Source organism: Rhinolophus hipposideros (assembly GCF_964194185.1).
Source record: "Rhinolophus hipposideros genome assembly, chromosome: 9".
NCBI lineage: Eukaryota > Metazoa > Chordata > Mammalia > Chiroptera > Rhinolophidae > Rhinolophus > Rhinolophus hipposideros.
In genome coordinates, this window is record NC_138055.1 from 45,706,527 (window position 1) to 45,720,467 (window position 13,941).

At 34.5% G+C, this 13,941-nt stretch overlaps 1 protein-coding gene across 19 annotated transcripts in view; it reads left to right on the top strand.

Annotated features, from left to right (window-relative positions):
• PPHLN1 (periphilin 1) overlaps nt 1-13,941 on the top strand; it is a 119,606-nt gene that overhangs the window by 6,734 nt on the left and 98,931 nt on the right. For 11 of the 19 annotated variants that reach the window (XM_081059760.1, XM_081059754.1, XM_081059755.1 and 8 more), the window contains one exon: nt 5,805-5,896. In XM_081059760.1, the coding sequence (XP_080915886.1) occupies nt 5,825-5,896 (72 nt within the window). In that variant the 5' untranslated portion in view covers nt 5,805-5,824. Of the gene's footprint in view, nt 1-2,388; nt 2,432-5,804; nt 5,897-13,941 lie in introns of all 19 variants that reach the window. The other 8 variants (XM_081059748.1, XM_081059761.1, XM_081059757.1 and 5 more) reach the window with 1 other exon arrangement.

The window sequence follows — 13,941 nt, forward strand, 5'->3', positions numbered from 1 at the left end:
AGAGTGAGATTTTTTTTTTTTTAAATCTAGAACTGGTTACTAGCAAACTTCTAAATGAAACTTACGTTCTTGACACTGAATTCAAAATCTGCTATCTGCCTAATTGTTATATAGAGAGTCCTTTCATTTTTCAGTTGTATTCTTCAGTTTTCATATCTTGTTGGATCAGACTTTACTGGAGTACTTCTGAGACTCCACTAGTGGGAGATTAGTGAAGTGAAGACAAGATAAGTAACGTGATCACTTCACTTGGAAATAGGAGCCCCTTTGTTTAAATTTAGTTGATTGGCTTCTAGTGCAGGATGGGTCAATTTCCTAAATCTGGATAATACCATAAGCAACATGTGCCACTAATCAGAAGATTGCAGTGCTCATCAGTTATTTTAAAATCCTTTGAAAATTAGTGGATGCTATTTGAATTTAAGGTGACATTAGTATATTCTCTCCCCTAATTACAGTACCATCATCATCATATCTTCCTTCTCTAATACCATTTCCCTTTTCTGTTATCTTAATTTCAAGATCCAGCTGAATGTCCATCTTCTTTACAGCCCAATATTCTTTCTTTTGTATGTAATCATCAAACTGTGTCTTCTGTTTTTTTTTTTACTAACAGAACAAAGTTGAATATGGAATCTGTTATTTATATTCTTTATCCAATTATATAGATTTCTTAAGGATGTAGGAAGTTTAATAATTTGACAATGACCTCGCCAGTACTGCTTGTTTTTTTCGGGGGGAGTGGGAGGTTTATACTCCTGGATGCTAATTATTTTGCTACACCATTCTCTAATTTATTTCACCTTTAGATTGTGTTCTATTTTTATATTCTTTATTCTGAAAATATTTAGATAACAATGAAGCATTATATTCTGATATTGCTCTTTTGTAAAAGCAGCATAGGTATGGTAAGAGGACATTTAAAAACTACCTGCAGATTCTGTAAAGATATTAATATTTTAGTAGGCTTATCAGTAAGAGATACTTGATTAAAGGAGATTACTTTATAGCCTAACGTCTATATTTAATCACTGTGTTATGGACACTTAAGTAATTTAATTATTGTTATTTGTAGAAGAAACTAATTTCCTTTTATAAAATTATCCACCATATATACAGTAATTTTAAATTAAGATTAACGATAACTCCACATCAGATAAATGTACTTTTATTTAGGTTTTTCTCCGCTTCCATTTGTTGAGGCTTCTCAGATTTTAGCTCTTTGATTCATTTGTTCAAGTCGCTCTTCCACAAATGAATTTAATTGGTTCCTTGTCTCTTGATATATATTCTAGACAATCCTACTTTGAATCGCTACATGATTATATTTCTATTTTTTTTGTCTTGTTCTAGCTGCTTTGTTTCTAATTGCTAAGTTTTCATCAGAGTTATATACTTTTAATTTCTTTGCTGCTTTTTTTTAACTTCAATGAATTGTGGATTAACTAATTAGAGTAGAGATACTTGGAGGTTATTGCAACAAAATTATATCTTCCAAACTGCCAGGTAGAAAAAGGCAACTAGATGAGGAATGACCTATAAAGTTAAGACTATAAATATAGTCTTATTTCTGCACTCTGCTAGTGAGGCACTTCACAAAATCTCTGTGCAGCAATTAGGAGAGCTTTAAAGTGAGCTTACTCTTTCCATAATAGAGCCAAATTCCTCTGTCCTTTGAATTTTTGTTAAGTAGTAGGTAGAGCTACAGGCTTGAGTCGATTTAGATTCACTTTTTTTTTTTAAGGTAAGAATATTTCATAGTTTGCAGTTTTCATCATGAATCACACATTGCCTATTTTCTTTTTGTTTTTTATTTTACCTAAGCTAACTCAGTGCACTTTATTTATTTTGGGGGGAAGTCATTAAAACATTCTGTCAAATTTTTACCTAATAAGTTTAGTATCTTTTTTTTTTTTGAAGGTTGATGATTGTTGCCTTGATTTTGGGGATTACTTTAAATATGGGGCCATTTACAGCCAATATAAAATTGTAGGGCTTTCAGAACTAAGGATAACAGATTTATTTTAAAAAAGTGGTATTTTAAAGCCAATTTTAATATTCTAGATAAAATGGTCTTAAACATCTAGTATAATCCTTCCAGAGATAAGGGTAAGAGAGATGCCCTGTCCAGCTTTCAACTGGCAAAATTAGGACTACACTTCTCTTAAACATAATTTTATTGTTCTTATGAAATGAGGTGACCTCTGGTGGTAAAAATAACGTCTTTTTTCAAAAGTGTGTTTAAAGGGAGTTTACTTGTTAGTGCCCATAATTTTTTTATTTTGAGAGTTTTATTTATACAAATAATGAAGTTTTAATTATTTTTCTCCGTTGGTTGCTTTATTACAGACACAAATCCTTATGTCTGTATTTCCTCCCCTCCTACAGGAGATTGTTGAAAACTTTAAATTTGATTCCTGAAAGGACTCAAGTAAGTAGTATAGTAGTTATTCTTACATTTTTGTGACAAGCCAATAAATTTCAAATTTAGTGTTATGTCTAGTTAAGAAATGATATATAGTCTTTCTTTAGAGCTCTTACAGTTTATTTTTCTTATTAATAACAAAATCTTATTTTACTTATGTTCTTTAGTTCATTAATTTATATTCATAAATTTTGCTATCGCTTGACACATTATGCTTATTGAATGACTTTCAGGACCTTTAAAAACTGTTACTTATTTTTATAATGAATTATAGGATATGTAAAACATTATGCAGTGGAAATACTCACCCTGCTGTCCTCCAGCCACCCAGTTTTCAGCAGAAGCAGGCACTGGGATATTCTCTTGCTTATTCTCCTAGAAGTAGTCTGTGCAGATTCATATCTATTTAGGCTCTGCCTCTTTATTTTCCATAAGTGACGCCATACTCTGCATATTAATTTGCCCTTTACTCTTTTTTATTTAGCAGTGTATCTTAGCAATCTTTCCATATTGTTACATATGGGGTTACTTTTCTTTGAAATGGTTTGCGCAATACTCCTTTATATGAATGTACAACACTTTATTTAATCTAAACCCTCCTGAAGGACATTTTAGGTTGCTTTCAATCTTTGCTGTGCACATGTGCAACTATATGTAGAAGTAGAATTGCCAGGTCAAAGTGTATGCATTTAACGTTTTTAATAGATATTGCCTAATTGTTCCCAGTTGTACTAAATTATGCTTTCCTCATTAATGTGTTAGAATGTTGTTTTTTTATTCTTGTCAAAACAGGTTTTTGCAGAGCTTTGGGTGAAAATTAGTACTTCTTTATAGTTTTAGTTTTCACCTTTATTTTGAAGAAAGTTGGGCATCTTTTCAAAAGATTGAGCCATTGTATTTTCTTTTTTGTGAACTGTCTTCATATCATATATCCATTTTTCTTTTGGGTTGTTGATTTTTCCCCCCTGTAATATAATTTCAGTTTGTTGCTGTTACTATTACTGTATCTTAAGTAGGATAAAACCTAACCTACTCATTAGACTCAAACCTTTAATGGGTTCAGTAAAGGTGGAACCCTCTTAATATTGACAAACGCTTTAACTTATAAACTTCCATCAATTCTTGTACCTAATAGACCTTTTACTTTGAAATAACATTGCTAATGATACCTGATTGTAGACTTAGAATTCAGGTTGATTTATGCATACTGTTGAAAGCTAGTTTGTAACCTAAAGAAATGAAAATTTACGTAGGTATATTTTGTTAGTTCATTTTTTTGTGTCTGTAATAGAAAATATAGGTTTGTTTTTACAGAGAAAATTAAGATTGTTTTTACTAAGATAATGTCAAAAAATACTGTTCTTATCCTCCAGCCTTTATTTTTTCATTAGCCCACATTAACGTAAGCTATTAGAATTCTATACTGCCATATGGGATGGCTATCCCTTACCCCCTTAGTATTGCATCAGAAAGAGCCACCAGAAATCTTTTGACGTGTATTTTCTGAAATATTTTCCCTCTTTACAGATCTGTGGCCTGTACACCCGGACTTGTTGCTCTATTTTCTGTGTACAAAAAGGTCCTAACTTAGTAGCTAGCTGTCCCATTTTCACTTCTTGTTCTTGATCATCCCTCTACATATCAGGATAGTTCACAGTGCTTGGCTCAGAACCGGCTCCGTGATTACTTCCCTGTCTCCTGGTTCTGCCCTGTCAACCATTTGTCATCTACCCTAGGAGTTGTCAAATTGTGGGCCATCTGCCTGTTTTTGTAAATAAAATTTTATTGGAACATGGCCACACCGTACATTTGTATACGTTGCCTATTGCTGCTTTCGTATTATAACAGCAGGATTGAGTAGTTGTGACAGAGACCTGTGACCTGCAAGCCCGAAAACATTTCTCTGGTCCTTTACAAAACAGCTTGCCACCCCTGATCTACTGTCTCACCATTTCATATAAATGCCTCTGGGCTGTTCCTTGCAAACTGTTCTCGTCTTCTCTCTTGTTTGCCTTGCTTACCTTGTCTTCTGCCTGTTCACAGATTCCGTTTCAGCTGGACTTGAATGCATTACATTAGTCTCTACCCAAAATGTGTCAGCTCTCAAAGTAGGAAGCCTCTCTGCATCCCAGATTTGAAAAATGCTGACAGAACTATTATTTTAATTTCAAATTTTATGAGGGTGCCTTTACCTTAAAGTATATTTATAGCAATAAAAACAAAATCAAGAGTGGTTTGTTTCAGGGTTTGTTGAGTGTGTTTTCACAGCATTGTTTATTTAACACTGTTTTTCAGTTAAAATCACTGTTGAACATATGGAGAAAAGATGTAAAGTCTAAGGATGTAGAAAAGCAAAAAAATGAATGTTATCTAAACCATCCCCCAGAAAGTAGGAGTAACTTTGCTGATCAGCCTTTTAAGCTATTCATTAAAATGAATCTTTTGTAGAATAGAATAAATGAACAAATAAATCATAAACAGTCTCAGAGATATAGAGAATAAAACTGAGGGTTGCTAGATGGGAGCGGGTGGGGATGAATGAGAAGGTGAGGGGATTAGAAAGCACAGATTGGTAACCACCAGACTGCCTTGGGGATATGCAAGACAGTTTGGGGAATATAATCAATAATGTTGTAAAGATTTTGTAGGGTATCCGATGGACACTTGTCTTATTAGGGAGACCACTTCATGGATGGTGTAGGTACCTGACCACTGCATTGTACCCCTGAGCCTGAAGCTGAATAATAATGAATGTCAACTATAATTATATATATATATATATATATATATATATATATGTATATATATGAAGTATATATAAAATACATAAAAAGAATTATATATTTGTATATATATATGTATATATATATAGTCACAGGATGTGGAGTACAGCATAAGGAATAGAGTAGTGGAACTGTAACAGCTATATACGATGTCAGAGGGGTAGTAGATTGGGGGAAGGGGGTTATCACTTTGTGAGGGGTGTAAATGTCTGTTACATCGTTTTGTACACCTGAAACTAATAAAAAAAATGAATCTTTTCTAGAATTTACTATATGAGAATGAAGAAATATTTATGGTCTTATGGGTCTTTCTCCCCAATTGATAGGAATAAGCTCTTTGAAGCTTTAGATAGCCTTGGAAATTGAAAGAAGGTGTGGCTTTCTAGTATATTTTTTTAAAGAAAATATCAGAATTGTTTGGAAGAAGAATTGCCTTAATCATTCTTTTTTCCCCTTAGTCACTTAGATTATTTTTTCCTTAAGTATCTGGAAAATGTTTTTGTTGGAAAGTAATCATTTACTCCTTCCTTATCTTCTCTGTTACTTCCTAATAACATAAAAAAATGTAATTCTCTGGTTTCTTTTTTATTCTGTAGTGGCTTACAGAAGAGATGAGATGTGGTCTGAGGGACGATATGACTATGAAAGGCTTCCGAGAGAACGGGGACCTCCGCGAAGTCACCCCAGTGTGAGTCGCTTCTCCATGTGCAGAATGACCCAAAACCTAGAGTCTAGGGGAGTGGGGTCCACCAAGGCCACACCTCATCACAAAATCCACAAGTGCCCAAAGTTTACCACTCTAGGTTGAACTATAGCTAGATTGAGATTATCTTTTAAGACTTAAACATTTGAAAGTAAAAGCCAAAATTCATTTATTTATGTAGAAAATCCATATTTTATATTTCTTGTTTATATTTCTAAAATGGAGGGTTCCTATTGAATTTGTGAAGAAAATTTTAGATTTGATAAATGTCAGACCATCAGTTAACAAAGCAGTGTTTGAGCACCTGTTCCTACTATTGGCTGTCACCTATTTTTCTGTATTCCTACAAACGTTTGCAAGCTGGCTAGGTGAAACTGTAAAGTAGGGGCAGCTTAGGGGCAGGTAGGCAGCTTCTGGTATGCTGTCCTGCTGCTTGTTTCCTTATGCCTCTGGGAATTGGGGACTTGGAACCAGCTCTTTTCTCAAGGAGGCTGCTGGTTTGCTTATTACTATTCCCAGCGCTATATCTGGCACCTGGCACATAGTAGGAGCTGTGTTTATTGAATAAATATATGCACTCTCTCCCCAGAATCCTTTATAGAGACCCAAGAGAGGGTTTGGAGAAAGTCAGGAAGCTGTCAGTCTTAAACTTTTGCACAGGCCCATTCTAAGTACCAGGGGATTGGGCTTGTGCTCATGGAATATGGGTATTTATGGGTGGTTATACACCATCAAAGGGGAACAAATACTGGTTTATATGTTAGTTGTTTTTTTACTTACATACTGTCAGTAAATCCTACAGCCCGTTTAGATGGGTGATGTCATCTTCAAGGTTGTCATTTGGCCTCGGTTACAGCTTAGTTTGTGGTTGATCCAAAATGACTTAAGATGGAAAAAATGAAACTCCTACCATACTCTAGAATGAGCATATTTAATTATTAGTGTATGCCACTTATTTTCAGGTTAATTTATAGACTTTATGTTTCTAATCAAAATCTCAATTTTTAAATTTTTTTCAACTTGATGAATTATTTTATAGTTTACCTAGAACAACAAACAAGTGATATAGATAAACTCTATATAGGACTAATGCAGGGATGGGAAAATGGATGACTTTCAGAAAACACAATTTTTTTAGGACCTCACCTGTCCAAGGATATATCCCATTAGGAATTTGTTTTTCAAAGATATCTAAAAGAATTTTCTGCATGGTTATGCCACCAGTTGGATATATAGTTGGGTTTGTTTTAGTTTGTGTTTAGTTTTGGGGGATTGCATTTTTTTCCTTTTCTAATTAGGTTTCTTTAATTTAGCACATTTACATGGCTCCAAATTATAAAATAAGGTACATTCAGAGAGGGTATAACTTACTTTAAATGGTAATTTATTATAATTATACATTTAACTAGTGACTGCTTAACTAGTTAATTTAAATTATACATTTAACTAGTGACTACTATAAGTGAGGGGTTATATATATGTTTCCTAATCTTCAAAATAATACTTCGTGTTGAACGGTACAACATTTATAGAACCCAGTGAATGTTTAGAAACCATAAAATGTAGGCAGGGATTTATATACAGAAATACAGTATCAGACAACAATAGGAAATACTCATGATGAAATGGACAAAGTTGTGCTATAAAACCTTTATTACACCATTCTCCAGTATGTATGCATGCTATGTTATATCATGGAACATATTGCAATGAAACTTAGAGAGTTACTAAGACTGGACGCACAGAGCCCTGCCAGGAGGCTATTGCTAGGTAAGGGAGCTGGTTTAAACAAGCTGGGGGAATAGTGTGTTTTAAGATGGGAATAATCAGTAATGTCAATGTCAATAAGAGGGGCCCTCCAGATCTCTAGATGGGTCATTGTTTGTGTGAGAATGAATTTGAGAAGTTCATGTCTAATAGCCTTTGTTTTTGTGTGTTAAGAGATGGCAAGATCATCTATTCAAAGCTGAGGAGCTAGAAGGGTACTTAAGGCCAGCATTGAAGTTTTGAAGTAGACGTTGTAGGCATATCCTGACCAGGGGTGTTTGAAAAGACTTGCTGAGGGCCAGAATGTCTATGCACCATAAACTGTAGGGGCCCTTGTGTGCTTTATTACCTAAGTAGCCCAGTTTAGGAGTGCGGAAAGCCGGTTGTATTGATTTAAGATTGCAAGATGAATGGTGGACCCAGGGAGATAAGGATATTGAAGGTTCTGATAATTATTGAGGTAATACATTATGTGATATGGACTGTTTAAGAAAGGGAGTAAGGCTGTGAGAAGGGAAGTGGATTGAAAAAAGTGAAGGTTGAGGGACAGGAAAGACTTAGTGAGCTTGAAGACCTGGGTGTGACGGAAAGATAGACAATTGGTATTTTAGAGTATAGAATTTCCAAGTTCAGGGAGATTGAAGTTGAGTGTATGGTGGTGAGAATAGGGGGTGGGTGAAGGTAATGTGAGATTAAGAAAATTTTAAGGCTAGATTTTTGGGTCAGTGATTTAGATTTGAGGCTCTCGATCCTCGCTGTACGTTAAAATCACCCAGGGAGCTCTTAAATACTGATGTATGGGCCCCATACCAGATAATTAAGTCATAATCATCTGCAGGCAGCATCTGGACATCAGTGTTCTTTAAAAGTACATCAGGTGATTCTTACATGTAGAGTTAAGAAATGCAGATTGTAGATGGACACTGAAGTCACTGATGATGACAGTTAAGGTAAAGGTAACAGGTGATGGAAGTCCTTAATGAATGAGGATGTTGTAAAATCTAAAGAAACCCAAACATTTTCATTCTGTACCCTATTAGTGTGTGTACACGTGAAACAGAGACTCTTTTCCTTTGTAAAATAATTTCAACAGCAGTAAGCAGATAGATGTGTTTTATACTCAGTGGCCCTTGAAATCAGACCAACTGTGCTCAACTGTCTCCAACTGCCTAAAGGGAATTCTCACTTAAGTTCTCTGGCTACTTGGTTTCTCCTAGAGGTGCAGGAACCTAGATTGCTTTTCTCCTTTTGAGAGCACAGAACATGCCCAGACCTTGTACAGGTTCATTCCTCTCCATTTTCTAATTCGGTTAGATTGGTCTCTCCATCCCCCGGAGTCAGCCTTTCCTAGTTTATAAATCCTTGTGCATTCCCACATTCCCGCCTTTTTAAGACTCAGATCCTTTTTTTTTTTTCCTGGTGAACTAGGCCTTATTTTGATTAGTAATTTAAATCCTTCCCTTTCCCCTCAACATATCCTTTTGATGGTTCTTGGAAATTATACCATTGCCTTCTGTGTTAACCTTCCATTCTAGTTAAATAAAGGATAGGCATAGGTTCTTAAGATTTTCGTGTCATGGGTCTCTTTAGCAGTCTGGGGCAGCCTACGGATCACTTCTCAGAATAGCATTTTTAAAACCGTAAAACAAAATACACAGAATTAAAGGAGACCACTTCTAATTTGAATATAATTATTAAACTATTAAAAACCAAATTTGTGATGTAGTAATACATACTTCTTTAGCAGGTCATTAAATAGCAAGAGTTCATGGTGGGGTTTTCATTGCTATGTTTTCAAAGAAGTGATAAGTATGATATTTCAAGATACGTATCTACAATAGCAGTAACATGATATAAAAACATCTCTGGTTTCTGTTAGTGATGAAGCTACTGCTATTGCCGCTGTGTTTATTGCCTACATTTAGGTGAAAAAGTCATTTTATATTCACATCTGATTTCATAGACTCACTGAATCCTTGGGTTAAAGAGTTTGATAAGTGACACTAAAACTAGAAATGTAAATCAATAAAGTTATAATTTCTGACTTTGGCTCTAATAAAGACATAACTATTGAAAGTTTTCAAATATTTGCTTCAAAGCAGAGATCATCTAATGTTATTTTTAAAACTACCATATGTTGGTTTATCCTGTTGACGTGCACAGAATGTTGACAAACAGCATTGTTCCTAAGAATTCCAAAATAGTAACAGTCTGAATGTCCAGCCGCAGAGTGGATAAGTTGTGCAGTCATACAGCAATGGAAATGAAAGGACCGCCGCCAAATGCAACAATATGTGTGAACCTCACAGATGTAACACTGAAAGAAAGAAGAGTATATCCTGTGTGTCTTCTTTTATATAAAGTTTCAGAACAGGTAAAACTAGCCAGGAAAGCAGGTACTTTGGGGAGACAGAGGTAGCGGTGGGAGAGAGCACAGGAAGGCTTTTGCCTTGCTAGGAAATGTTCAGTTTCTTGACTGGGGCAGTAATTACAGAGTGATTAACTTGTGAAAATTTATCCAGAAGTACATTTATGATTTGTGTACTTCTTTTGTGTGTATGTCATAACTGACTTAACATTTTGAAAAGGTGTTTCATATTTTTCGAAATACGTAACTTTAGTTAATTCTTTAAAAAGTGAGAACCCACTATCATTAGTGCCTGGGATAAAAAAAGGTAGTGTTCTATTTTACTTTTTATATTTGGGTTCTGTTCTCTAATAGAAAAGTGATTTTGCTGCATTTCTCTTTTTTTCTTCTCCCCTTGGCCCATTCATTCCCAATTCTGATATATCAGAAATGTATTTGAGGAACTGTTGGATATGACATAAAGTATGACATGAAGGGGAGACTCGAGGAGATACTTACTATATTAGTATGACTTCATTAATAAAAGAGGCTATTTTGTGAGCTTCTAGCCTTGATGAACTTGGAAAGGCAGTTGAACACTCATATATTTTGGTGCCCATATGAAATCACCCTAAATTTGAGTATTGGAAAGCTTATCGTCAATGTACAACTTGACAAATGTACCAGTCATTACTTTAGGACTTTATAGCACTTTAAAAATTACTTCTGAATCAATAATAAGTTACTTTTGTAAGGTGCTTTCACAGAAATTTTTATTTGATTTTAAACTTGGGTAGATAGAAGATGAAGCCCAAAAAGGTACACTGCAGGGAATCTAAATGTAAGCATACACATTCTTCTATTGGGAAGAAATTGTCATCAGAAATTCTGTGTTTAAGTTCCAGATGTCTGTAAGGCCCTTATTTTTGAAGGCATACTTTATACTCTTTTTGTAATTTCTGCGAGCTTGATTATCAGATTTCTTAGGCTGTATCAAATTTTGTGACAGAATGGGTTTTAGATAACCAGTCAACTTCCAGTTTGGGAGTCTATCTTGTTAGCTTGATAGAGAACAGATAGGTATTAGGGAACATTTCAATGAAGTTGAAACATAAAATGTTCATTTTTCATTGGCTTATTTTAAAATGGAGGACAAGTTTCAGTTTCAGAATTTTTAGGAGTTGTAAAGTTTGGAAATTACGATTAAAACATTTAATCTTAACACTTACAAAACACTTAGGCATAGTAGTGAAATTGGGGCTGAAGCAGTCCCATCTGATTTTGCCTGCCTTTTCTTGTTCCTTTAACAAACACATGTTAAGTCAAAAATTTTCTAATAGCCGTGGGAATAGTACAGATTGAGGATAGTGATGTCAACAACAGTTTATTTTTTTTTTTCTATCACATTCAGTTAATTTTGAGTTACATAATTAGGCTTTATAACAAAGTAGTTATATAACAGTATTTTCTTGAGTTAGTTGAATGTTTCTACAATTCTTGTCATTGGTTTTTTTCTCTCTCCTAGAGAGTTTAGCCAATCAAAACTAAATTCTTCAGTGAATTCAGAACATGATTTTGTTAATTTCTGAGACTGTGTAGAGAGTATATGAAACATACCTGTTCCATATATTTTCAAATATAAATGTTCCCAAAATGTAATCCAGAAATCTTTCTTTCATCCAAATTGAAAAAGTCAAATCTACTTCATTAGCAATTCAGTTATATACGTATACTACTGTTTAAAACACAGTATGTGGAAACGTTCCTTTTCTTTCCACTCTTATTTCATGAAACACGTATTTTAAATGTTCCCATGCATATCTTAATTCCTATTCTCTTTGTGCCCCACATTTTTATTATTGTTTTATATTATCACTTTTAAGTTATGTAGGTACAACTTTAACCAATATTTTATTATGAAAGTTTTCAAACATGCAGCAAAATTGAAAGAATTTTATGGTGATATATTTTATATCCAAATACTCACCACTTAGATTTAACTATTAACATTTTACTGAACTTGCTTTATCATCTATTTATCCTCCCATCTATTCTTTATGTGAGAGATCAGAGCGAAGAAACTTAAGTTTATGAAAGCCAAAGTTATCAGCTTATGTAATAGGAATTTTTAGTCAGGTATGGTTTGTTTGGTACTTTTCTAGTAAGCACATGATGCCAAAAGTGATAAAATTGCGATAGCCACGTAGAATATATATGTATTATGTATGCTGTGCGCCAAGTGCTGTTCAGGTGATGGGGATAGAGCAGTGAATAAGACCAACAAGGTTCTGCCCATGAGGTTTGCATGTGTACTCTAAGTTGTTGTGTTAGGAAGGAGTGACATGGACTACATGTGCCATTGTACTTAGTTACTTTGTTGGTAGTTCAGTGTGTTTTAGTTGTTTTTGACTTTGTAAGGGCAAAAATTAAGTATATAAAAGTAGACAAAATAATAAATGAACTCCCCATTGACAAATCATTCAAGTGGCAATTATGAACTCATAGTCAATCTTGTTTTGTCTATGCCTTCACAATTTCCCTCCCTCTCAGATTATTTTGAAGTAAATCCAAGATACCATGATTATAATGCAAGTAAATATGTCAGTATGTGTCTCTAAAAGCTAAGAATACTTAAGGCGGAGTGCTTATGTATTACAGTTTTATTTATTTATTTATTTATTTTTTAAAGATTTTTATTGGGAAGGGGAATAGGAATTTATTGGGGAAAAGTGTGTATTTCCAGGACTTGTTTTTTTTTCCCAAGTCAAGTTGTTGTCTCTTCAGTCTTAGTTGTGGAGGGTGCCGTTCAGCTTCAAGTTGTCCCTTCAGTCTTAGTTGTGGAGGGCGCAGCTCAGCTCCAAGTCCAGTTGCTGGTGCTAGTTGCAGGGGGCGCAGCCCACCATCCCTTTTGGGAGTCGAGGAATCTAACTGGCATCCTTGTGGTTGAGAGCCCGCGCTCCAACCAATTGAGCCATCTGGGAGGCAGCTCAGCTCAAGGTGCCATGTCCAATCTTAGTTGCAGGGGGCGCTGCCCACCATCACTTGCAGGACTCAAGGAGTTGAATTGGCAACCTTGTGGTTGAGAGCCCACTGGCCCATGTGGGAATCAAACTGGCAGCCCTCGGAGTTAGGAGCATGGAGCTCCAACCGCCTGAGCCACCGGGCTGGCCCTAAAGTTTTATTTTAAAGAAAATGTTTTTGTGTTGAGTGCAAAGTATATTTTAATGACATTGAAAAATAAATGATTTTAAAGAAACAGTAATCCTCATAATTTTTACCTAGCCTAATAATGAGACTAAACATTAGTATGGAAATTTTGATATAGATTTAGGTATATAATCAAACAAAACCATCAAACATGGTGCTTTAAGTTACTAAAATGAAAGCGTTTCTCATAACAGGTAGTTACGTTAATTTGGAATTTATAGTAAATTAAAAAATAATTGCTTATTTTGTAACAACAATCACCATTTCAGATTTCAAAATTGCCAAGCTAATTTGATATTTATCTTAATCTGATCAGATTTTCATTAGCATAAACAGACTGAACAATCCTTATTTCAGAAATTCAGAAGACCTTGTGGTAGTAATTGCCTCGCCCCTAAGATGATGACAAATATGAAAGTGTAAATTTCAGACAAGTATAACTTCAAAAAAAATTTAAGTTTATATGCAAATTTTTGCCTTCTACATCCTGTCAAAGTAGATAAATCATTAAGTAAAATAGGCTTTTTAATTGTGTTTTTACTGAGCTACATATAAGTTTTACTTTTGGTCCGATTGATCATACCATTAATACTAACTTTGGAGGGGCAAATCTGATAGATTCTATGCATATTTTCGGAAATTCTAGTAACATACACAGAAAATTGATAATGGCATAAATATGCATCAATTGTATTAAATTAATCTACTC